Source organism: Stegodyphus dumicola, chromosome 5 (assembly GCF_044657685.1).
Source record: "Stegodyphus dumicola isolate Sdum_Otavi_A_Nest chromosome 5, ASM4465768v1".
NCBI lineage: Eukaryota > Metazoa > Arthropoda > Arachnida > Araneae > Eresidae > Stegodyphus > Stegodyphus dumicola.
Window position 1 is genome coordinate 162,469,741 of NC_140772.1, and position 27,764 is coordinate 162,497,504.

The following is a 27,764-nucleotide window of genomic DNA, read 5'->3' on the forward strand; positions in this document are numbered from 1 at the left end:
CGCTTGCGCCGGCAAAACGGAAAAGTACCGAAAATACTTATTTCGGAATCAATATCAATTCAGAAGACATTCTCCGCCCTTTCGCAAAATATATAAGCATTGTAATGACAGCCTTTAACAGATAGGTCAGTACAAAACAAACAGTGCTTACAGTGCTTTCTTAGAAATTAATCAGAGCTAATATTTAATTTTAGTATGAAAAAAAGAAGAATTATTCTATTTCTTGCATCGTCTTGCTGGTATGGCAAGCCGCAATATTTTTAATAATACTTTTTGGCAATTTCATTCTTTATATAGAAATACATAGTAGTTTATGATGAAACAAGTGATCTCGAAATATTGCATGCAAATAAACCAGAACTGTGAATCTATGTTGTCAAGGGACGACTTCCGTAGTTACAACGACTGCTATATCGCCATACAGCAACTCAAGATCGCTGATTATTTTAACACATGATTCATTTCGGATGAACGAGGTTCTACAGTATGTTGACCGAGTCATAAATAAATAAATAAAAAGTTATCTGATAGAAGTTTTTTACGACACAAAGAAAGAACATAATAACAATAAATACCAAAACTGCATACAAGTAAACATACGAGGTTTTTTTTTTATTCTTGCAAATATAATCAATACAAAGATATTATATACCTTCACATATGTGGATGTGAAATCTATCAACATGGCATAAGGCTACATGGGTAAAAATTTCTACACTTTTATTCCGATACTTAAAGCATGACACATATAATAAAGATGAATTAAAAACAAATGCAGCGAGAAAAGAAAGAATAATATACTCAAAATCAATTTCCTTAACTAAGTAATAGGTGATTAATAAAAGTTGCCACCGTAAAATAAGCAAAAGCAATTAAATCTAGCTGGTATACTACGAGGTATCTTTCGGTTCTATCATTCACATTGTAATAATGCAGAACACATTTTAACAACAGTTGTATAAAGAGAATTAAAAAAAAAAAAAATCTGAAATGTTTCAGATTTTAAATTTCGTCCAAAGGGGCGTTTTTTAACATTTTGTGTGTTACCTTTCTTTATTAAATATCATGTTCCTCGCACTTAAACCATAAGATCCAGTGCAACAGCAATATCGCAAAATAGTTTTAAAACGAGCATATCTTTAGAATTTCCGATACAGAGACTCACGCGCTGGAGATAAAAATGTTTTTTCTGCACAACGTTGCCATTGCTCGCTTTGAAATCCTTGAGTTTGTTAATCAAAAATTCGTCAAAGTTTTAAAAAATAGGAAATCGATCATAAAACAAATTTCAAATTTCAAATTTGGTCTTCCACATGCTCATATTCGTTGGAGGATTACGTTATTCAAAATTCGATGATTCTATGTACCGTTGTTTTATCACAATACGAGAAATATATATACATTTATGCAGATGTTTCATTATTTAATTTCTTCAAATATAATGCAGGACTCTAACATTTTGTGGCAACAGTTTGAAAAGTGAACCGACATTTATGAGTCCGACGCAAAATGCCAAAACGAAACTAATAGTCCTTCGGGATTCAAATCCCTTTGGACTAAAAATAAAAAGTGAAATCAACTTGTTATCCAATGAGAAAGGATGTTTTAAGGGCCCCGTTAATTTTATTTCCCAAGGTTTCCCCCCCCCCCCGCCTAAATCAGCGTCCCTAAACAATGCAAGGTGTACGGCACTTGATGACCTCCAAAATAAATTTTAAAAAATAATAATGAATATAAAATATACTAAAATAAAAAAAGAACAAAATATATTGTATTACACACATACGAGTTAACTACAAGTGAACACTTTTATATTCCTTAATGACAATTATTTCAAATGATAGAGACCAATGATGCATATAATGAATTACAGTTTTGAAACGAAAAGCACTAAAAATAAAACTATCTTTTTTTTATAAATGGTAAATAACATTGAATAGTAATAACAGTATACAGCGTAAATAGCTGTAAGGTTCACTTTAATATCACAACCCGTTATTTTATGCTAACTTCCTTTCCTATCAAGCATTGTTTCATTTCCCTGCCAGAAAGCAAATTTCCAGTGCGCGAAATATTCATATCAGGTAGAAAGCAGGAAGTATTCAAAGGAAGATTTTCGAGGGTGCAATCGAAGCGTGTTCTGCCTGCTTGAGGACCACATTGCTCACTTTGATTCTCTAGCAATTAGGATTCTGCGGCGTTGACTTATTCTTGCCATTAGGTTTGTTTATGCCGACTTCGGTCAGAGCCAAATTGCGCACTAGTTAATCTGCGAAACCGTTAGACCAGACTTTAATTTAACTTTAGTTTATCATTTATTTTTTTATTTAAAGCCAAAAGTGTTGGCTTCTGTAAACACGATTTGGTGCCATCTGTTAAACTTTATTTGGATTAATAAAAGGGTCATTTACATCCTTTCCCTGTGGTCTTACAAGACATAGCAATAATTCGCCACTTGTCTTTCAGAGCTCTGGTCTAGTGTATGTTCCCTAAGAAGACCAAAATTCTAATATAAAAGGTTTTTCATTGATTTTTCTTGCATTTTTAACAACCTCACTTTTAACACATATCAAATATCAAATTTTTAAGAGATACTCTCCTGACTGAGGGAAGTTTTTTAGCAACTATTGAAAAATAATTCTATGCTCCTAGTTATTTCTTTTATTGCATATTCACCAGTTTATGAGTAGACAACTCTGGCATTTTGTCCTGACATGATTTATGGAAAACGAGTTGGTTGAAAATATTTTTCACACTTTTTCCTATGTGTAGCTTGAAATACGGGACTTAAAATATCCTCCACGAAAGCATCCCACCTAAACTTAGCTTAACTATAAGTGATTAACAATCTACGAAATACTCACTCTCTTATGTCTTGCAGTCAAATAAATTTTTATTATACTCGGCTTGGCGTTCTGCTGAAGCTCAATCAAGTAAGCCCTTGAGCTTCAGCAGAACGCCAAGCTAACATATAGGTTTTTTTTTTTTTTTTTTTTTTTTTTTTTTTTGAAAAATGACCTACTTAAGCTCTCTTGAAATTGAAGATAAAATATTATATGACAGCTACCTCTAATTTATTGTAACTACGGTCAAAAGAACGGCTGTCGGATAATATTTTTATATGTTATCTGTCTCATCATAGCCCTGCAAAATAAGCAGTTTTAAAACTAATAAGACTTAATGATGCTTTAATTTACCCCCCCCCCCCCCTATCAATCAGATCAGAGGACTTCAATGCGTTAAATTTCGCGAATAAGCACTTGTTACTATTTTTTATTCGCAGCAATAAACAGGTTTGCCACTAACTGATTCTGATATTTAACTTCAGTTTTTTTTTTCTTTGGGGGGGGGGAGGAAGTAAGATCGTATTCATTTGTTTCTCTTTCTTCCCAGTTCGGTCTTTCCGAAACAGCATTTTTTAAATTCCTTACGCAAGAAACATATTTTTTTAAATATACTCTTTATATATTGTATAACAATTTGTCATAAGTCGTAAATTAAATATAGATACAAGATAAAACTTTAAAACAGGCGTGTCGTTCAACAGTAGTAAAAGCCTGATTATACCAAGGATTCTCAATCATTTCTTGCACCGATCCTTTTTAAAATGATGATTTTCTTTATCGACATCCTTACATTTTTCTTTCTAATACACAGCAACCATAATCATCATACAAATTATTGCATATAGTAACTTAATTAACCTAAGAATATGAACTAAAAAAAGTTTTAAAAAAACACAATAACTGTTAGATGTTATTGTGTTTTAATATTTTTTATTTTATAAATATACACAAGTTTTTAGACAGAAAATCGCAGATTCTAATTGCACAAAATTTTATTTAATAAATATGATGGCTGCGTTAATATAATGGTAGAGGTGGGGTTTTTTTTAATATTTGGCATGAAATTTAATTTAGTCACCTCGTTTAAAAATATTTAAACTTGTTTCTTGTTTTCCGTAGCAAATTATTGACTAAAGCGTATTTCCGGTAGGTAAGAAAAGGGAAAAGTAATTAATGTTGGTTTGGCAACCGCTTTTTTTTTTGGGGGGGGGGGGATATTTTTCTCTGTTGAGTTTTTAAGTCCCAAGCTTAGTGTATTCATGTGTTTTGAAAAGGATTTGAGCTTGAACATCCTCCTTCAGTGTACTCAACTAAGATCGAATACATCTTAAGTCAGCGATTCTATGAGCTACGCTGTCACGTTGTAAATTCGAATGTCTTGGAAGCAATTTCAGATACGGTTTTATATATCACAATATATCTTGCGAGGAACCTCTGAGGTCTTCGTATTTTTGGGCTGTGTTTTCTTGTGTTCCTGCGTTTTCCTTTCCTTACTTTGCACTTACTGCACAAAAGAGCATTTATTAAAAAAAATATTATTAATTTTTTTAAATCATTAGATTTTCTTTTATGTATTTTTGCCTTATGTTTATTTTATATGACTTCATGATATAACTTTATGAACAATTAATTATCAATTTTTAATACATATTTCTTTGAGGGGGGAATCTATAGAATCTTGATATATGCCGATCAGTTGCCGGTGCATATTGGGTAATCGACTCTCATTTGGCACCGTGATTAACAATGACCCCTTTTAAAGTTTCGACTCCTAGTCGGTCAATACCAAGTTCGTTAGGAACCCTGAGATAATACAACGCATTTCATTTTCAAGCATTCTCATTTAGTCTCTCGATACATTTATGCGTCAGGTCTGCTGCAACGAACTGTGGGCATTGTTTACTCCGTGCTCATTTAGAGGACTTTGAAAAGCTTGTTACCACGGAATAAGAGCTCTTATTCGAATTAAAGTAAAGTAATAAAAAATTACTAATGTCGGCACAGTGCTTCTTATGCAGTTTAGTTTATACTAGTATAAACAAGATTAAGTTAACATTAGTACATTAGTTCCAACAGTAAATTTTAACGTTTAGAAAGCAGTACGCATATTGCAGTAATGTGAAACCTCAGCATTTTTACAATTAATTAATTAATTTTTCTTTCAGTCTAACAGAACAGTTTATAACACACAATTCTTTCGATATTTCTTGATGTGTTGCAAAGTTGGAAGTCAAAATCTTTTTAATTAATTTCTTTTTAAAAATGATTTTTTAAATTTTCGTAGCTAATCTGACGTTCTTTCTAGCTGTTCACCTGAGGCTACTGCCTCACTTGTCTCATGAGAACCGTAATAAATAATAATTGTAATCATTAGTATCTTTTTATTATTGTTACCTATATAATAAATTATCTAAATAATAACTTAGTTATTATATTGCTAATAATTAAAAAAAAATCTCAATATTTCTTTTAAGTTCCTTGAAAATATTAACTACGGAAATTTAAAAAAATTAAATTAAAAATATGCTAATTAACAGGATTTTGGAGATTTAATTTTAGATTTTTTGACATTCAGTATATGAATTCAGTAAAGGAAAGCATTTGAAACAGATAAGAGTATTTTTGAATTAGTAAACGATAAAAAATTTACGGAAATTTTCCTTTGCCTTATTAATTATTAGTTTTCCTTAGTTACATGCTAATGAATAAACAGTATATAAAAAAAGTGAAATTCTAACTACAACAGAAATTCGGAGAGCTAACTATTAAAAAAAGGCCAAACCTGAATAATTTGTAATAAATTAGCACAGGAGTTACTGCAGCAGCCATTTTAATTACTATACCTGCCAACACTTTACGAGGAAAGTTTAGGGAATGGCAATTAATCTTAATACTGGATTAATTAAATTTATTTTATTCCGAATTTAGCATATAAATTTACTACACACAGAATGCAGAGAAAGAAATTAATTCTAAAGTGATATGAAGTTTTTGCTTCACCATTTTTTGAAATAACAGTGCGATGAACTGCAGATATTACTTTTAGAAAATTTACGAAGTTTGACGAAATTCTTATGCAATAAATACGCAATTTTGATTTGTCTCTTTCTAGTCCAATTCTTATTTTAAAACGAATTATATTTGAAATACTTTCCCATAATATAAATAAACGGACATTACGATCCGGATTTTCAAAGCACTTATTTTTCCGTGCTCTATTTGCGAATGAAATACTGCCCAACCGCGTTCCAACGCTTCAATTTCTACGCTTCACGTAAGCGATTTATTTTTAGGGTGTGACAAATCCCTTCGCCGCATGCACAAAAAAAAAAAAAAAAAAAAAAAAGCACTGCCGAAAAACAAAAATTAAAAATAATAATAAAAAAGGAAATAAATGCTGATAGTGCCCACACAGTTTGGCCCCGTATAACCTACATACACACACTCTTAAAGCGAAAGGAGTCGCTAAATTTTGAAGATCCGGAGCCTACGCGTAGGTGATGAGTTGCAGATTGCCTCGGGAAGAGCATTTTTGTGTTTGTTTTTTAAGCAATGACGCTTTAGTTAAAACCGTAACGGTCTCAAGATTCATTGGCGTGGAAAAAAGCATCATTATTTGTGTCACATGAAAAATTATGAAGAAAAATTTTGTTCACAGACATACATGTAGATCTTATCGTAATGAATTTTGTAAAACAAATCCTTGAAGCAAACAGACATAATTTGCTTACTGTCAAGAACTGTAAGTTAAATTTCCGATATCCAAGTTAACAGCATTTTAAGCAACCCCTTCGAGCCGGGTAGCGAAAACGCGCGCTTATCCGTTGTTGAGGCCGGCAGTGTCTTACGCGAACGTCTCTCCAGGGCCGGGGGCTTTTTTGCTACTAAGCCTAAATCCATGAAATTTCCGAAGTATCAACGCATTGTTTAATAATGCTCTATAGAGTATTTAAACGGCTTATGCTTTTATTTTTATATATATACTTTAATTACCTTATTTCTTGTTTAAATGCATATTTTACACATTTTATTTTAATTACTCACCATTTGATGAATTTTAACATTATACATCTGAAAACTAAATATGTTACTTAAAATTTTCTTTTCGTATGAAAAATTTGAAAACAGGGATCTACACACAGTCCTACGTTACATTCCTTGCACTCGTAATAACTCATTTGCCGTTTTGGAGGATTTTTCCGGGAATGTGAACAAACGAAGCATCGCCGTCTCATTTTCTTATCAGTCTCTTCTGAACAAAGTTTTGGAAAATGTCTTTCAGTTAATCTTTCAGAATCAATATCAGAATATCAGAATTTCAGAATCAATATCTGAAATATTTTGCATCATTTCTGCTATTTCATGCTCTGTTAAACATTTTCGACGCTTCGACATCGCAACGGTAAAAACAAAGAATTCACGTCTAACAAGATCTAATTATTTTCTAAAAACTGAACTGCAAACCGAAATACCCAACGCTTTAGAGCAAATAAAACTTCTCTACTTACAGTAAACAACTACCACGTGCGAATAAAGTGCGATTTAAAGAGACGTCATAAATCACGCCATTCGGAAACATTTATTTCCCCGTTTGTTTATATAATCAAAAACACGTGTATGTGAGTCATGCTTCTCTCATTTCGAGTAGAAGGTCTAATTTACATGTATCTGAAACCATATGGACATACAGTGCCATCTTGTGGCAGAAATTATAGTTTGAAAAACGTTCCAAAGTACTGTCACAAATACGTGACAGTCGGTAGAGAATGGAACAATCCTCTGGCACGCCTGCGTGTCGGCCGGTAGGTAAGTGCGTTCGTTGCTGGCACGTATACGTGACAGTCGGCGCGAAGGGGTTAAGCAATGCATGCAATTAATTTATTTTATTTACCTGGAAGAATTTCAGTCGTCTCTCACAAATTAAATTTCCCCTATAACTACGCTCTTATCTTATCACCATTTACTTATTCAGGTAGGTCATTTATTAAGGCAAAGCAATCACACGCTATCTGCCCCATTTATTCTCTAGACTGAAAGTTAACACAATGAACATCATGTTCAGTAAGTGCGAATGACGCGGAATTTCTGTCTATGTTGTTTCGGTCACAAAATTATACAATACAACATTAACTAAATAAGTAAGTTAATTATCTAAAATTGCTGTTACTTTCAAAGAAGTAACAATTTTCTTTCGAAAGTTATTTTACATCAGTAGCTGTTTTAGCTTAGAAGGTCACACTGCGGGGCAAAATGTCTGCTGATTGGTGTTCATAAGCAACCGGCGAACGGGCTTGCACGGGCGTTTTCTTTCCCCCCCCCGTGGTTTTCACTATGTGTAACGTGTATACGAAGCAGCAAAGTTTCCACTGACCATCCCTCCCTTTCCGTATAAGGGCTCAACAAGGGATCACATAAAAAAATACTTCGAACAAAAGCAATATTGATTCACATATATTCATGTTCACATTGCGCTTCTGCTTATTAATTAGTCCAAAAGGGCATTCGCACACAAGGGCCACACGTACAATAAAAAATGTTAGAGATTATTATTTAGTATTTCTTTATGACAGTATGAACTTTCTAACGATTATTTTGAAATACAAGTAGCTTTACGAATTACGTAAGTACTACAAAAAAAAAAAAAAAAAAAAAAAAAAAAAAAAGGAAGGAAGGAAAAATATGAAAAGCATATTTCTTCTTTTTTTAGCAAGGAAGACAAATTGAACGAATTTTACATACCAGTTCATAGTTTGATGTTGGAGCTTCACAACCAGCTACCACCTAGGAAAAAGAAAATAGATTACTCAAAAATTCCTGTTACACAAATTAAAATAAAATAACAACATTATATTAAACTGTAGACATAAAGAACACCTTAAAAACGAACGAAACTTCTTGTAAGGATTCAAAATAAGCTTCAGATTATTCTATTAAAGAGTATCTCGGACAACTTATCTTTGAATTTATCAAGAGAAGAAGCCAAAAAAAAAAGTACTCGATGAGTTTTTATCTCTCGCAAGCACCTATGATAGGCCGTTGCGAACGAGAATTGTTTATGTTATTATTTTACAACAGTGAAGTTTTACAATACTTTAAATGCAGTGCATGCTCTTTCCATATAATTTGATAGAGATGAATCTCATCGTTGCCCTGGATGGCACCGGTCTTTTTATAAAATTTAAATATTTTGTAGTTTAAAAAAAATTTTTTTTACCATAGTGTTTACAGTTTGCTGAAGTGAAAGACTTAGCTTTTTACAAAACTGATTGGTTACAGTTATGTTTTTGATCACCAGTTAAGCATATTTTTTTAAGAATGGATCTTGAGTGTTTAGAAAACAGTAGTTGAGAAATGTAAAGCGTATTTATTTCCATTAGTAACACGAATGTTACAAAGAATTTTATATAGAATCAAAATAATTTTAGGAATGCCATGCATATTTCAGGATTTTGAAACTTGGCTCACAACACTGTGATGCCACTGGGTATAAAAATCTTCAAACCTTCTTAATTGTTGCTAGAACATGTGGTTTGCTACACTGCGGTCTAAACAGTCACACTACTATAATTTTCATATATTTACGTAGGGGTGGAAAATTTTTGTATTTAACAGTGCTGTTTCTACATGAAATTTTGCAGTCAAAACCGAATGAGACATAGAAATAACACTACTCCAATCGAATGAAGCATTAAGTCATTATAATTCTAAATTAAAGATATCCCAGATACATCTAAATAAGACTTTGATATCAAAAGATATATATCGACAGGGAGAGGGCCAGTGTTCCCCCCTTAACGCACACAGAATCAGTATCGCAATAAAATGCTTCAGAAATTTACACAATAGTAAAGACGCATTACAATATTCATTATTTGAAATTTCCAGATTAATCTTAAGACATTATACAGAAGTAAATAAAAGAAACCATTATTCAGATACAAAACACGCACAACGTACGCACACTGCGTTTGGGTGTGCGCGTAAAATAATAACAAAATATATTAAAGTATAATTAAAAAAATCTGAAAGGCTTTAGATTTTAAATTACGTCCAAAGGGACATTTTTTAACATTTTGTGTGTTAAATTTATTTATTAAATATCCCGTTCTACGCACTTAAACCATAAAATTCAATTCAACAGAAATATCACAAAATAGTTTTAAAATAAGCATATCTTTAGAATTTCCGATATAGAGACTCGCGCACTGGAGATAAAAATGTTTTTTTCTGCTCAACGTTGCCATTGCTCGCTTTGAAATCCTTGAGTTTGTTAATCAAAAATTCGTAAAAGTTTTATAAAATAGGAAATCGGTCATAAAACAAATTCCAAATTTCAAATTTGGTCTTCATGCCCATATTCGCAAGAGGATTACGTCATTCAAAATTCGATGGCTCTTTGTACCGTTGTTTTATCACAATGCGAGAAATATACATACATTTATGCAAATTTTTCATTATTTCATTTCTTCAAATATAATGCAGGACTCTAACATTTGGTGGCAACAGTGTGAAAAGTGATTCACCGTTTGCAGTGAATCGACTCAAAATCGAAAAGCGAAAACAATAGTCCTTCAGGGACAAAGCGCCTTTGGACTAAAAGTGCATAAATAAATAAAAATCGGCAAATAACGCAAGTTACCTACAGCCAGTCCACTCGGTCGCTGTTCGATATATTAGTGCTCTGCTGCTTCAGCCACTTCGGAACTTTTTCCAAACTTAAAAGAATAAAACGACATGGTTCCCGAAAAATGCATAGCTTTTTTATTAGATTTTCAACGAATGCCACTGATATCCTTCGAAATCTTTAAAAAATGTTGAAAAGATATCAGGCTCTCTTGAACTATCTTCTCACCCAGAAAATGCGCTCATAAATATATAAGCTCATAATTACAGCCACGTAAAATGTGTTACAAAACTTTTATCATCAGAAGTAAAAATTTTCTAACTTAAAGTGTCTGACTTTCCTTGAAATGCAAAAAATGAAGCTTTCGCTATTCTATTACAAACTCTACAAATTAATGCAATTAGAAAGTAATGTGTTTTAAATGACAATATACATCACTCGTCTTATCCTTGAGCGAAACAGGAATACCAGCGTCTTCGGTCATGGTCTCTGACACTTTGAATTATAGATCTCTTAACGTTATCTTACACCTGGAGTCTTAGCACGTCTAACAATCAGTACAAAGACTATCTGTTACAGACTGTCTACTACCATAATTTACATACTCCAGACTCTCTAATGTACATGGGAACATTTAGTTGTGCAATGCTTTTAAATGCTTGTTTCTTAAAAGTATTTTTTTAATTGCTTTGTTTTTGTTCGAAATATATAAAGTTTAGAATTTTTTTTAACGTTGAAGAGATAAATAAACGATTTTAAGAAAAAGTTATGTTAAATTTTAAATTTGCAGAATAACATCACTAGGAAATCGGATAATGGATAAGATAATTTTAAAGATGCTGTCGTTTACTCAGACATTTGCTTAAAAACTTCTTAATTTAGTTTTACTAAATACTACCACAAATCTAAGATGCGAATAAATATGTTATTATCTGAATTACAGATAATTTATCTCTTGTTAAATTAAAAATTTATGAGCAGTTATCGCTTATTTTAAGAACAATCAAAATGATTTTTTCCCCAGTTTTGAGCCTACCAATTGCAAACTGAATGAAGACAACTATGAACATTTAAAGCAGCTCTGAGATGAAGAAAGGTTCAGTACCAACGAGTTAACAGGTTGGCTGCACTAAGTTCTCATTGTTTTACCACACCGAAACTAGAATATGATCCATTTACCCCTAAAATGATTTTCACAAATGCATCTTTCCCAAATCAGGCAGACTTTGTCCTATTCGATAATCTAATTTAAGTCATATGATACAAAGACGACCTTTTAAAATCCTCCATTCTCCCAAAATTTATTAATGGTAAAGTAAGCGACGATTGCATCTGAGGAAGAATGCTTTTGTTGAAAACACTTTCCGGAAATATGTTCATAATTGTATTATAAGGAAAAGTCTCTCCCTCCCCTCCAAATAAATCTCTAAATCTGTAGTTAGCATATTCTCTGCAAGGAAGGGGGAAAAGAGAAAGAAAAAGAAACAAAAGATCATCTACTATTTAAAAATTCAAATAATTAAAAATTAAATTATAAGAGACTCTTAAACCTGAAAAGAGGAGGGGGCGACTTGTGAGGTTAATATTTAAACTTCAGCATTTAGTAGATTAAATTATAAGCATTGACACTATAAAATTTTCCTTCGTAGAAGCTGGCTAGAAATTTCGGATATTCTTTCAAATTAATACTTACTACAAAAATTAAAAAAAAACGGTATTTTATGATATTTTTAAGCAATGGTAACTCTTTTCACTTTTTATTTCTTTAAAACTAAGTAAGCAATGTATGTCTCTGCTGTTTCCTGATGACTAATTACTACTACTAAAATGACACAACACGCACGATCAGAAGAAAGAATTTTTAGTATGCCAATTCTGACAGAGTGGAACTTTATCATATCCAAATATTTTAAAAACTAACTGAAAATTTATCAAATATTTTGACAGAAAACAATTTTTCCTCTTCTACATTTATATTTGTGAAGCAGGGGAACTGTCAACTGTATTAAAAACTCAAAACTAATGATCGACAGGGAAAAAATGTTTAAACGTCATCTAATTTAAGTAAAAAAGTAAAATCATGGGAGATCAATAATAAATTTCTTAATTTCGTGATGTTGGAAAAGTTCTTACAAGGATTCGTACAGTCTTATCCTGTGATCTCATATAAACTCGATCAAAAAAATATGGGATTTTATGAAAAGAATTTTGAAAGATATTTGGCAGGAGACGGAGCATTTTAATAGAACTCGGACGAGTATATGTGGAAGAAAAAAGTATTGAATCCCTTTAAAATATAAAAACAGTATTTCATTAACTACTGACAAACAGCTCAGTATGCTTAGCTTCTAAATTTTTAATCTTTTTAAATATTTTATGCTGAAATATAATTCTTATTCCATGCATCAAATATTTCAGTGTTTCAGAGGGACAATAAAAACAAAATCTGATGTGTACAACATATGACTTCCTTGTACGGAATATTAAATTATAGGCATTTTTTCCTGCCTTTCATTTAAATTTATTTCCTCGTATTTCATTTGGAGATATATTTCTCATTCAAATAATTCAGATCGGACTTCGCGGCGAGGCCAAAATACATAAAAACTCAAAATATCTTCATTAAAACGTGAAAAATGTAAAAATAAACATAAAATACCGAATATACTTAAAGCAATTAAAAAAACATTTGTTACAATTAAAGTTACAATTTACATGCAAAAACAAACAATTATTCGGCCAGCAGGCAAGAAGGCAGATTTTTCGGTGCACAAAACTAAAAGTTTCCCAACTCGGCAAACTTTTGGCCCCACTTAAAAAGAGACACTCAAGGTTCAAATGTAAACAAATATAGCTGCTATGGTGTTCCGCCCCCCTTAAATTAGCCCACTACGCTTAACAACTTTTAAATTGTTGATAATTCTACAATTACTACATGCAGATTAACTAAAGGCATAAAAACCTTAACCGGAAGATATGAGCAACGTAATTCAATCATTCTTAAAGCAAAAAATGCCCAACTTGCCAACATATAAGAATAAAAATTCTAAGCTCACTGAGCTGAGTAACAGAGTGGAGTGCGGCCGATTGCAATCAAAAAGGGGGGAGCACAACTACATGTTATAACAGACCTATATATAAAATTTCAACGTCCTAAGATTACTCGTTTTTGAGTTCTGCGATATGCGTACGTTCGTATGTACGTACAGACACCATGAAAAAAATCTCTTCTGAATCCATTTTAAATCAGTTTTATAATTCCCGTTTGGGGAAAAAGTGTCCTTCATTCTGTCCTTAGGTACAGATGTCAAGCAAAGACATCGTTAAATTGCATTCGATGGCTGTCAAAATGGATATTTTCGTTGAAATATGTAACCCGGAATTTTTCGCGATTACAATACTTCCTTTACTTCGTACAAGGAAGTAAAAAGCGAGTTAATATTAATAATTTTTGAAAAATTAAAGTGGCCCTAGTTCTGCACTGACGATCACGCTCACGAGAAACAAAATAAATACTTAAAATCGTTATTCGTAAATAGGATGAGAAAGTGAAGAAAAAAATTATTTTTATTTGATTTACATTACATTGGTTACCTTTAGTGGATTGCTATGTTTATATTTCTCTTTTAACATTTTCAGTCGTTTGAGGCTGATTTAAGTAAATATACTTGCTTATATGATTTACGGAAAAGAGTTGCACTAGGTTCACTAAAACCCCTCGGTCTAATTCATTTCTCTCTTTTGTCTCTTTCTACACATGATAGCACACGCTTATTGAGCATATGTAAACAAGAAACTCATCTTTTTTCAACAAACTTTTCTAAAGCCAATCAAAACTCTAACTGTAACGTGTATAAATAGCTTTAAAGCATTAAAATACTAATTCGATTCTTAGTTTATAACACAGCATTCGTTGAAATAGTAATTTGATAATGTTGTTACACAAACCGTTTACTGATTGATAATCTATGCTTTTGACAATCATTTTGCTTAAAAAAATTCATGGTTTTTGTCAAGGTATCATTATGCAATAATAACAGAAAACAGAAGTGACTGTTAATGAACGTCATTAAGTATGAAAAGAAAGCTAAAGAAATATTCGGCCGAATCGTTCCATGCTAAATTCAACTGGAAAGATAACTTAAGATATTTTATTTAATCACTTTTCTATGAAAATACATGCATACAGCCTGAATTATTAGAACACAGTTTAGAATGTCAACTGCAAACAAGTTTTGAAACGAATTTCATCGTACAGAAGATAACAGCTTCCCATGTTTGAAAGCGAAAAAAGAATGATGATGATCTCTAAAAGTCTATTTCCGTTTTGAAGAAAAGCAGAGAACTAGGACCAAAAGACAAAACAGGAAAACTGGACAGAAGCCAAAAAAGCACCGACAGAGACAATCTAAACATCATGGTGCCGTTTGTTTTCAACCATTGTACAAAAATCACTTCATAAATAAAACCTCAGCCTTAACAAAAGGTACAATTTAATAAAGAAACACAGCAAACGCGACAACAATAAGGAAAACCATATAAGGAGAACACAGCGTCATTACACAGTGATGTTTTCTTCTCTCATGTTCAAATTCATAAATAAATAAATCACTAGTATTTTTCTTAATTAAATTAACATGAATATTCTTCCTAACAATATATATATGTACAAACAATAAAAGAAATTATGCTGCAGATCTGATAGCATTTTTCTAACTAATAACATTTATAGTTTATTTTGGAGGGATGGATCCGCAGTTTCGAATATAATAAAAGTCATCGCCTAAAATTTTATGATACTGGAAAGACGCGCCAACAACAAACCGCATTATTTAGATTACAGCAAAGGTGTGGTGTGGTGTATTTAATTATGGCAAAGCACACTAGGGCTATCTGCCTAAGGGGAGGGATGCCTTTCGTGGAGGACTTTCTAAGGGAAACTGGCTCGTATACACGTTACACATGGGGAAAACCACGAAAACGCCCATGCAGCCAGCCCGTTCGCGGGATTCGAACCTCGGACCGAACTACCAGTATTCAGCGTCTTTACCGCTCAGCCGCTGGTGGGCGATTACAGCAAAGGACTAGATAGCAATATGCTTAGGAAGAGGGATGCCGTCGTGTGAAATTTTCTTCGGAAAATTGCGTTATTACATTATATATCTAGTTCGTTCGGCATGTTTTAAACTCGCGTCGAATATCAGTAGTCAGTAGTTTTACGAGTCGGCCGCCTACAGAGGAAACGTGACTTCAAGTTTTATATATAATGTTCATCATGTATTTACTTTCTATGTATTACACAGCATTACAGAGTCTCAAATATCCGACTTTTCGTTTTATCCAACATATCATGAAAATAGTAAAAATAACTTTTCACATTAATTATGTCTTTCATAATTAATAACAATATTTCATTTATATTTCTTATTATCATCATCCCATAATGATCATCATCAATATTTATTATTTCTTTTCTTCTTTTTATTATTATTATCCAGGTACGCTTCGTGGATAATTAATTACCCCGGCAATCCCACCAGATACAAAACATGATCCTTTTTGTTAGTCAAATTGGACTTTGCGACCCTGCCAAGGGGCTCATGGGGCGCACACCAGCCCCCTTTTTTCTGTTTGTGCTGTTGAAGTCAATCTGCTTTTCATCACAAGTGACGATACGGTCCAGAATTTTGTCCTTGATATTCGGGCACATTAGTGCACGCCCGAACACGTCTGCCTTTATCTGCTTGAGTCAGCACATGCGGCACCCAACTATTGAACTTGTACGTGAACTTTATGGGATGCATATCGCGACTAATGGACATGACACTAACGTCTAAATCCTTAGGAAGCTCTCGAGTGGTTGTATTCTTCTTCCACAAGTTCTCGAAGGCGTGCCTTGTCAACAGAACATCAACGAAACCTGCCGGAGCGCTCTGCTTCTTGAATGCGATAATCATTGTTTTCGAACTTTCAATTTCAAACCTTCAAGAGTGTCATAGGATACAACATTAGTACCTTATGCTGTGCACGTGATTTGGTGACATTTTGCAACAGAACTGGAAATAAATGATGATTCTAATCTGGTAGCGTGATAGTTCCATTTCAGACACCTTGTCCTTAATGATAACGATATTTCTTTTACAAATTTCAAAGCACAGTGTTCTAAAGCAAGTGTCTGCCACAAATCGTTTGACAAAATATAATTAATCACGCCAACGCGAACTGTTTGCGCAGACGATATTTGCGATGGCGGGAAACTTTCGTTAAATCCGATATCTCAGAATTCACGCTGTTAATGGGATTACAAAGACTTTGAATAACTAGCTGCCTTTAGGAAAATTCTGTGACAGAAAGTTGTCGCTTTAAGAATCTGCATATCAACGTGACTGCGTTCATTGGCTATTTAAGAAGCTGTTCATGAAAATGACTATTCCTACAATTAGTTTGTCTTTAAAAATGTGGTTTTAGAAGAGCTTTAAGTTTGGCTTCAAAGCTAATGTAAAATACTCGCGGCTACAGATGGATAAAATACCTGCCAATGTGTTTTATAGAATTCATCTACTATGTACTGCGTCAGTAGTACATACAGTTGCTGCTGCTGTCATCAACATTTTTATTCATTCTAACATTTTGGCGCCCAAGAGCAGACTTTAAATGATCTAACTTGGATTTAACTTAGAACTTTAATGAACTAACAAGAGAAGATTTCAAATGATCTAAACATCAACTCCACAATACCTCAGCGAATGTATAGTCTGATATTTCTAAATTCTGAATTAGTTTCAGAACTTTTTTAACAAATTCAGAAACGAAAGCCATTTGAATCCATATCTTTATGAACTAGAATTTCCTGTACTTGAGTTATCATAATTTTCATTGAGAAAAGCAAAAATATGCTATAAATATATACAGAGTGCTCACTAAGTCCGGTAGTCTTTAACTGCTGAACGGCTGCAGCTATAGTCATAAAAGTGATGTCAACGTAAAGTGGCTATGCGCTACCAGATGAGATAGCTTACAACGCCACGTGGTGGAAAACGGCGGAGTTAGCGTCCCTATCTCGAAAACGACACGAGATAGGAAGGAAAAGTGAATTACAAAGTTGTAGAGCATCGCCGATTGTTTTAAACGCTCATTTGTTTGTTCGCGATTTCCTACACTGTGACGTCACGAAACGACCTTAGAAAGACAATTAACTATATTTTCGACGTTCAAACTTCTCTGTCAGCTGAAACGCACATATGGACCCTTGTGTTAGAACTTCATGTTGCACGCGTTGTAGCATACCGCGTGACACAATTACACAAGCATCTGTAATACGTCGTTAAAGGTCCTGCAATGTTTGCAGAGGGGTCGCATACATCTGCTGTTTGACTTATCCCCACAGGAAAAGGTCCATTGGAGTCAGGTCAGGAGAACGTGGAGGCCGCTCTTTGAAACCACCATATTCAGATTATTCGTTCTCCGAATTCCAGCCATCAGGTACTGCTTCATATGTGACGTCTTGAGCGCAGGCGCGCCGTCATGTTGGAACCATCCGTTCCGGAGTTGAAGCAATGGCAGGTTCTCAACAAAATTGGGTATTCTGTCTTGCAGAAGTTCTAATTATCGTGCGGCCGTTAATGCACCGTGCGTAAAATATTGGACCGATTAGCTTGTTATAAATTCCACACCAAACTTTAATCGAAAACCGAAATTGATACTGAACGTCGCCAGAACATGATGAATTTTCCAGTGCCCAGTAATGGTTGTTCTGCCTACTGTACATTTCATTCCGCGAAAAGTATGCCTCATTCGTCCACACTACAGCTGCCAAGAATGTTAGTTGGACCTATATCTGATTCATGACGAAGTTGCAACATGCGAAAAGTCTATCGGCATCCCCGTGCAGTAATGCTTGATTAGGTGCTAGCTGGTATGGATGAGCACCTAATTCATTTAGGACTTTCCAACGTGACATTTTGAAAGGCCACAGTTTTCACTTATCTCTGTTGTGCTGTTGTTTGGATATGTGAGGCGTATGATAAGACATCTTCCGGCTGTACTTTCCGTCCTACCTCAGCTGGTCTGCCGAATCAAAGTCGGCTAGTCACGCAGTACACGTTTTACAACTTGTTTACAACGTTTTACAACTAGTTGACGCAGGCCGTCATGTAGCGCGCGGAGTATAATGCCAGGCTTCTTGATAAAGAATATTCTATTTCATACTCCTTTGACGTGTCAACTACTGCTTAATCACTTCCGCTACGACTAAACTCCACAGTTGCGGTGCCGTGCGCTACAATATAACAAGCGGTAAAGTGTTTCATTTACGCCGCTCCGCGTCTCCGAGTGCAATCCAGAGCTGTAACTCGAGAAATAAACAATCTCCTTGTTAGGCGACGTGTGTACCACGTTATTTTCATTTTTGCGATAAATGCCTATCGACGTGGTGTTCACGTCGCTCGCGGTTTGAGACAAGAACATATCGACGTACATGGCACGTCTTTTTAGCGCAAGTGGTTAAAGCAAGTAGAAAAATTAGAGAGTAAAAAAAAAAATTTGCTGTTGCTCCCTCAACCCGCCAATAAGAACCCTCAGTTTCTGAATGAACAATCTTCAACAAAGCTGCAAAAACAATTTTCTCTTGTATGTCAGATGCTTCTTCGGCCACTTTAACGACTGACGTATCCGACAGCTACCTCTCATTATTTCCTTTTCTGAATATGCGCAAAGTACGTCTCAAAGCATCTACTACGTATTTAGTCCAGGTAATTAACTAAATACGTATTTTACTAAATAATCACACACAGTTGGGCGATCTAATTTATGGAATGGAATAAATCAGACATTTGGCTTTTAAATACATTTCCTCGTATTTTCAAAATTTTTGCTCCCCTCCATTTCTTACTTAAAAACTACCGAGAGCTCTAGCCACTTAATGCTGTATGGGTCTGGGGTGAGTAAACTTGTCTTCTATCTAAAACAGCCCTGAGAATAAATTTTTCTGAGTTATTAAATCCATAAGAAAAGAGGGTTAAGATAGAAACAAATTTGTGGCTACCAAAAAGAACACTGATAAAGCTATAAGACAAATTGAATATTACGAACTTTCGCAGAAGCATTGTAAGTGCAATAATAATAATTAAAGCTTCACTGTTTAAGTTGCCCGCCTTACGCTTCGTCGATGAATTTATATTCGTCAGTCAATGAATTTATACCTGTTGTGGCGAGATGCAAATAAAAAATCTGATGTATACACCGCATGACTTCCTCGCGTATGGAGTACTAAATTATACGCTTTTTACCCTGCCTTTCATTTAAACTTATTTACTTGAATTTCATTAGAGATATATTTCTCATTCAGTTCTCGCTTCGCGACAAGGCAAAAATACATAAAAACTCAAAATATCTATAGTAAAAATTAAAAGATATAGAAAGACATAAAACACCAAATATAGTTAAAACTTTTTTCCAACTACAGTTTCTACGCAAAAACAAGCAATTCAGCCAGCGGGCAAAAAGGCGAATTTTTCGGCGCACAAAACTGAAAGTTGACTTTTGGTCTCATTCGGCAAAAGGCGTAGAAACTGACTTAATTTTTTGTGGACGCTATGCTGAGTCTATACATGGGATAATTTAATAACGTAAAATAATAATTCCAGAATGGATTAAGCATAATTTAATTCGCAAAATAATGAAAGAAGACATTGCTCTGTTGTTGCGAAGCTTAGTTTCTCTAGATTGGCAACAAATCCACTATTCTGGCTAAGTTTCAAATGTCAACAAATATGGCTGCTGCGGTAAAAAAAAATCCAACTTAGCCTCACTTAAACAACTTTTAAAATTGTTGATAATTCTAGAACTATAACATGCAGGTTAACTAAAGGCATAAAAACCTGAATCGCTTAAAACATGGCAGCAAAGATGGGATGAAGACTCTACAGGACGTTCGACTTATGCCTTTTTTCCACAAATTTCTCTCTCTCGTATACAATCAGATCACATTTTAAATCATGGTAAATTTCCGCAATATATGTAAAGAAGATAAGTTTGACAGTTACCACCGCGATATCGCGCATCGCGCGACGTTTCCGCCTCAGTCAGATAGAGCCACATGGGCACATAACGTAGCAAGGTCATAACAGATGAGATCCACGCTAATAAAGTAGCAGGGGGGTGACTTAGGACATGCAGTAAGATTGCAACGATATTTATAGTAAAATTTTGCATTACTTTGACTGGCTAAAACTTATAGGCAATGCAGAAGTTTCAAGATGACATAATGCGGAATACGTTTTCAGATATGGCGCAGTTTACAGAAGTTATTACTAAAGAAAAAGTATCCAAATTAAAAATGAGCAATTAAGAAGTATTTTAAATTATAATTTTAATTTGCATTTTTTATTTTACATATATATATTGAAAACCCTACTTTTAACTACTGAAAATATGTACTCATAGGCAAGGAAAATTATAAATCTGAGTTGAATAAACCCTCAGACTCCGCAGAGAAGATTTCACATAAATAATCTCGCAACGAAGTATTTATACTAACATCACATTCTTGGGAACTACGTGGCGATGGATCTATACTAACATTTTGGGATACATTCTTGCAATTCTCACATCTACACATTCTTGAGAACTACAACATCACATTCTTGGGAACTACGTGGCGATGGGTCCATACTAACATTTTGGGATACATTCTTGCAATTCTCACATCTACACATTCTTGAGAACTACAACCATCATATTCTTGTACTCGCGAATGACCTATATTAACACCACATTCTTGGAAACTAAATGAATATCACATTCTTGTACGCATGCACATTTTCACGATTCAAACTAAGATGACTTATTCTTTTCATATTAAGGATCACTCACTACTACCTAGGTATTTTACGTGAGCTATTTTCACCTTAACTGTTCATTGGAGCGGTGGCATGTTTCCCAATACACGGGAATTACTTTAACGTTCTTCCAATTTTTCATGATTCGACCACGACCAGATTCCATGGTTTCGGACTTAAAAAGGTACAATTTGTGCATCATTTGCATGGGAAGCACTTATACGTATTTTGTTGAGAATGCTTGAAAAATTTCCTGTCTATAAGTCGCAAAACGGAGGTAAAAAAATATTAAGGCTACAATTATTAAAAAAAAAATCTGACTTTACTAAGCTTATAAATGTAAAGGTATTACCAATCTAGTGTTGATATATGAAAGAGTTCACAATATTTATATATAAATAAATAAAAGCCCCAGACAATGAATATTAATAAACCAAACACTGTTCCATCAAACAACTGAAAACATAACGAATGATATACGAAGCATTCTCCTCCAGACCATAAGACAGAAATCATTCTCAAAAAGAATTCCTAAAATAAATAACATGAAACAAAAGAGCTCCATATGAATTTATAATATAATGTTAGAGACTGACGAAGAAGCCGGTGTTAGAAAATTATTACAGCTTTTATGCAAAGCAGGAGATGGGTCTATCTGACCTTAAACCTTCAGGAATAACGCAGAACGTGCAAGAAATAAGCAAACGAGCACGAAAATAGAAGCCAGCTTGAATGCAGAATGCAGCCGAATAAAAAGACAAGATGGTAGTGTTGTTCTTTACAACCTACGAATAAAGTATAACTTTTAGTATCGCTGTAGAGTTTCACAGCGATCTGACCGGCTCTTTCAAAAATGAAACTAGTGTGGTTTTTCTTGATTACTCATATAGAGATCTGATTATAGAAACAGAAGTAAAAAATTAAACTATTAAATTGTAAAAAAACTGCCCCAAATCTTCTGTTAAGAAGCAAAAATTATATCTATCATTTATTTTACGATAGAACTGCCTCGAAATAGTAGAGGGTCCGGCAGGAAATACCTGCCATTTTATTATCCTACAGTAGCAATACATAGGGAATGTAAAGGACGAGAATAGTAATGCTAAATAATAAGATGCCATTTTATGTTTTATGATGTGTTTATTTTTTGAAAATCACACCTGTGAGATAGCCACCTTCCTTTACGATGCACTGACGGAGTCTACGAACTAAACTGTTCATTACCTTTCACCAGCATTTGATAAGATCTTCATATCACAAACAGAATTCATAAACGCTAGCAATAGACGAAAGTCCAGCTGCTTTCATTTTTCAAAAGAATTCATCTCCTTGAAAGTATGACATAAAGAGAAAATTACGTAAGGCACAGGAGTTTTCCAGAACCATCAAAATAAAAGAAGCTTTCGATATCACATTGATTGAGAAGGAGGTATCAAATTTCTCAGTTACTGAGTAATTGCTTTAACATTCTCCTATTTAGTAATTAGAGGCGGGATTGGAAAACAGGTTCCTAACTCAACACAAAATCATAAAAAAGTAACATGTGCTCGAAATGGCAACGCATCAAAAAGTAAGGCGGAAGGAAAATAAAATATTCCCATGATACCATAATAATGAAACAATGTAAAACGTTTTCCATTAATCATTCTAAAAATAATTCTGAAAATCGAAATACATTATTTGTTGAGCCAGAAATATGTTTTATTAATTACAGTAAGCGTAAAAATGTTTGTAAAATATCAATTTCAAGCAGTAACACTTAGTGTAATATATACAATACTTTCATATTATTTAATTTAGAAAACCAGTAATGAGTTTTATTTTAGTTCATGATTCGTACTTTAGTCTAAAGATACCGTTATTTAAAATTTTAATCAATGAAAAATCCTACCACAGACTTATATTCTTCAAAATTAATGGCCGCATCCGCCTGATCGAACGAACTAGTAATCTGAACAGCGACCAGCTGAATAAAAACAAAAAGTTCTGAAAGGGTTCAGATTTTAATGGTCGCCCAAAAGGGCTTGTTAACGTTTTTTTTTTTACGTTCTCGCTGAGGTCGTATAGCCTACAAGTAGTCTGCTGCTGCACTCACTCCTACTAATCCATTTCTTTTTGTCTCTTTAGCTTTATTCACCATTTTCTTCGCTTTACGCCATATAAAATGCAACAGCAAAATCATAAAAACTTTAAAAGCAGCATACGTTTAGAATTCCCAATGCAGAGTTAATATTGTTGCGTGAGTACGGGTTCGCTATGAATTGAATGCACAAGTCCGATGGAAAATGAACAAAATTTATTATTATCACAACAAATAAAACAAAATGCTTAAAATTTCCTCATATATTCGTTCAGCATTACAATATCTCACAGTAGTTATCTTTTAACTACTCAAATGTTCAACAGAACTTAATTCAAAACAGCTAGAGAAAGCTAATCCGTGAATTCGCTACAGTCAACAAGAGCAGTTTTCTAAACAAACTCTTTAAATAACTAACTGAATTGATGTCTATGTCTATGTCGTAACACAATTCAGAGGCAATCGCCATAGTGCGGCCATTACCAATATATTATAAGTAGGGTGTCTTTAATGATGAGTTGAATCCAGTAAGATGGAATGTACTTTTTGCACCTAGTTCAGAGTCTCTAGAAGAGAAGTAAACGTGGCTCCACGATGTAAGGATGCTTGTCTTGACAGAAGCTGCGAATTAATCTTGATCTGCAAAGTTCAAAATAATCTCGATGGCCTGAAAAGCTAGACAAAGTTTCTGCATATTTGATTTAGCTGATTTAATTATCTGAGCTATTGTGGTTATTGATTTCATGAGATAAAAGGTTTTATGATCTTTGAAAATGTTAATGTTTTCTGCTAAATTTTCCTGCAGTTTTTCTGCTTAACTTTGTCACTGTAAAGGTTTTTAGGCATTTCTTGATTAGTTTGGCCTGAAGCTTGAATGAATTCGGGGAAGTCATCTTTAGTGGGAATTTCTTGTGGTTTTTCAATCTTCTCTAAATGATTGAATCTTTTTCTGTATACCTTACAACCACGATAAGAAGAAACGCGATTTTCGTGACAGTAAATGCAAGTTGGTTTTTCATCTGGTTTTAATTTACAGGTATTGGATCTGTGATTTTGTCCGGACTTACAGCACCTGACCTTTTCCTGGCAATTATAACGTTGAATTTGGGCGTTTTCTGGGCTGATATTTTTATATTACGATTTTGAATCGGAAAATATTGTTTAATTGATGAATTTTCTCTCCTGCAGAATTTCTTTTTAGTTCAAGGGAAAATATAGGTAAACGGATAATTTGGTCTTCTGTTTTCTTCGTGAATTGCTTTACTTTAATTATAGGGAAGCTACTGCGTTCTAAATCTGAGTGACTTGCTTGCTCTGTGTTGGATCTTGGGGTATTCTTAAGTATAACTTTAATTGAAGAGGCTGAGGAAATTTGGTACGTATGAAAACTAATCTGTGCTTTCTGGAATTTATCAACTGTAGCTTTATAATCGGCTTCGGTGGTAAGTGCAAAGGAAAATCTATCTGGCTTTGATTATAACTTCAAATTCGTTTTTACATATTTCTCTGAGCATTTTGTCTATTTCAGGCCAATCAACATCGTTTTCTGGAATGACTAATGGGGGAATTTTCGTTTTATTTTCTGAGTTATTCTGTGCTGTAGTCGTCTGCGTTTCATCTGTAACTTCCACAGCTTCGTTATTTTCGTTAAGAGTTTCAAATCTGTTATTTTGCGGAATATCTGGTGGTGGAATAGACTTGGAATTTTTTGCTGTTTTCTTTGGAGTTTGTTAATCCTTCTGATTTATTGTTTTATCATCTGTTTTAGAATTTGCGAGCTTCGGGGTGTTCTGAATACTTGCTAAAATGAACTGATTTTGTTGAATTTCTTTTTGTAACTTTGAACGCATTTCTATCGCTGGTGGGGAGCTCAATGTCTTCATAGACTCAATACAGTTTAATTTATCGGCGATTTCGTTTTCTAATTTGAGTGAGAGATTTTTTGGGTTAGTCGGAAGCTGAGTATTAAGATATTCTTGCAAGATAGCTTCTGTTAAATTAGGAAAAAGTTTTCTGTGTTTGTCAACTACTGCTGCAAAATTGGTTTGAATTTCTTAGTATTATCGGCTATTTTCTTAGGACTTCCTACGGTTTTCTTTTCTTTTCTCTGGGATTTGCTTTTCTTAGTAGAAATTAGAGTAGCAATTTTACTTTGAAGCGCCGGGTCATCTGAAGCAATTACAGGCATCTTTTTGGATGTAGTCCATTTCCTTGAATATTTCGAATAAGTAGATTTCATTATCGCTATCATAATCGCTGAAAGTAGCATGCCAAGGAATTTTGCCCCTATCAGGTGCTTCGCTATTACTGGCTATATCCGAGGAGAACAAGCAAAAATGATATTTACCAAAAATCAAAAAGAGCAGTCGTCGTCGCAAGAGAGAAACTACCTCATGATGACTTTTTCTCGTTCATTTTTTAACTCAGAATCTCATATTATAACTCAGAATGCGTGCCATTTTTTAACTCAGAATGCAGAAAATTTTTCATATTATGTCCTATTATAACCAACTGAATTGATAGGTTTTCCTCCTTTTCAAAAGCTTTTTAAATCACCCGCGAGATTGTTCTAACAATTTCTCGAAATCAAAAAGAGATATTTATTTATTAAATGTTAAAATGCACGCGCTCCAGTATTTTTAATTTTTCGGCTTTGCTTTCTCTTAATATTCATCATGCGCTGCGCTGCGAGGGGAATAAAACAATTTAATTTATAATTCTACTAACATTAGCTATTTAAATACCAAATCCGTAACAATATTTTCTAATTCATCATATCAATTTTCAGTTTTCGTAGTCAGATGGCTTGCAAAACTTTTTTTTTCTCCTTATTATTAACGTTTTGTATGCTAAAATTATTAATTAAATATCATTTTCCTCCCTTACATCCCATAAAATGCATTTTAACAGCAAAACAACAAAATAATTAAAAACTGTATATCTTTAGAATTTCCGATATAATCTCTCTCGCTGGAGATAAAAATGTTTTATTCCGTATAGTGTTGCCACTGCTCGCTCTCGAATCGTTTAATTTGTTTAAAAAATTTTAAGTTTTATAAACTATGAAATATAAAATTCGAAATTCAAAATTCGAGCTTCAAAATTTCGTCGTCTTTTTACAATGCGAGGAACATGAAGATTCTGCATTATTTAATTTCTTTAAATATAATATTGGGCGATATTAATTGATGGCAACAATTTGAAAAGTGATTCGCCGTTTATAGTGGACGACACAAAATAATTTTTCGAGACTAATAGTCCATTCGGGCTAATGCGTTTTTGGGCTAACTATACAAAGCTTTTTCTTTCTACCATTGACTAATAACACATTTTGTGTTAGTATGAAAGAGCTGCATGCTCTATTTTTCCATATATGATAGCTCACAATTTAATACAAAATTTAGACAAAATTGGTGAAAAACAAGGTTGTCAAGCCCCTTTGTTAACAAACAGGTTTAAATTCTTACAAATATAAAAATCTCATATAAAACTTAATCGCTTCCAGATGTTTGATGCATATCCGCGTATACGTTACGTCAGCTGTCAGAAAAGAATTCATCTATTTGATAACAAGAACAAAAGAGAAAGGCACATTAATACTACAATCCATAAATACATCCACACACACACAAAAAAAAAAAAAAAAAAGTGTTAAGGTGAACGTAAGTAGTACTAGAAACTATAACTGTACCGCAATTACATCAGTATATGAGCATCTAATACTTAGAAAACTACACCTACACTTAATAAAGATAACTCATCACAAATGCTTATCCAATTCAGAAAATAACTGAGTCAATAAATTACTATACAAAAAGATGCCGCATCTCTAACAAGAGAATACAACACAATGCAACTGTTGAACGCTTGACATCAGCACATGTGTATGCATTATACACTTTCCCCCTTCATTCACATTCATCACGGCTTTCACTTTCGTTTCTCATCACTCATGAAGAGGGAAAGAAAGATGAAGAATAAAAAAATTAAAAAAAAAAAAAAAAAGAAGAAGAAGAAGAAGAAAAATAAATTCAAGGGACAGATAGGCAGATATAAAGGGCTAAGTGTCAAAAGGCAAACATCTGGGAAAACAGGCTAATAATGCGGAGGGGTCCACTCAAGAACGGCAAAAGTTCATGGTTACGGTTAAGCTGAAAAGAGCCAAGGAAACGATGGTATCGCGTTTCATTGTTACGAATGACGCAGACATATTTCATGTCAAACTTTCCCAGAAACAGCATAAGCAGTTTTTATTCGTTTAGTCAGCTTGTCATAATGAAGTCGATTTGAGACAAAGACGCCCGAATTCTTTTGTAGAATAAAATTAAACATAAACTACTCGGAGAAGTATTCGCCCTTTTCGAAAATTACATCAG

General features: G+C 33.7%; 1 protein-coding gene across 8 annotated transcripts in view; it reads right to left on the minus strand.

Moving 5' to 3' along the window:
- Positions 1–27,764, minus strand: part of by (focal adhesion protein tensin) — a 699,237-nt gene that overhangs the window by 154,181 nt on the left and 517,292 nt on the right. For all 8 annotated transcript variants that reach the window (XM_085817318.1, XM_085817317.1, XM_085817321.1 and 5 more), the window contains one exon: positions 8,586–8,627. In XM_085817318.1, the coding sequence (XP_085673444.1) occupies positions 8,586–8,627 (42 nt within the window). The remainder of the gene's footprint in view (positions 1–8,585; positions 8,628–27,764) is intronic.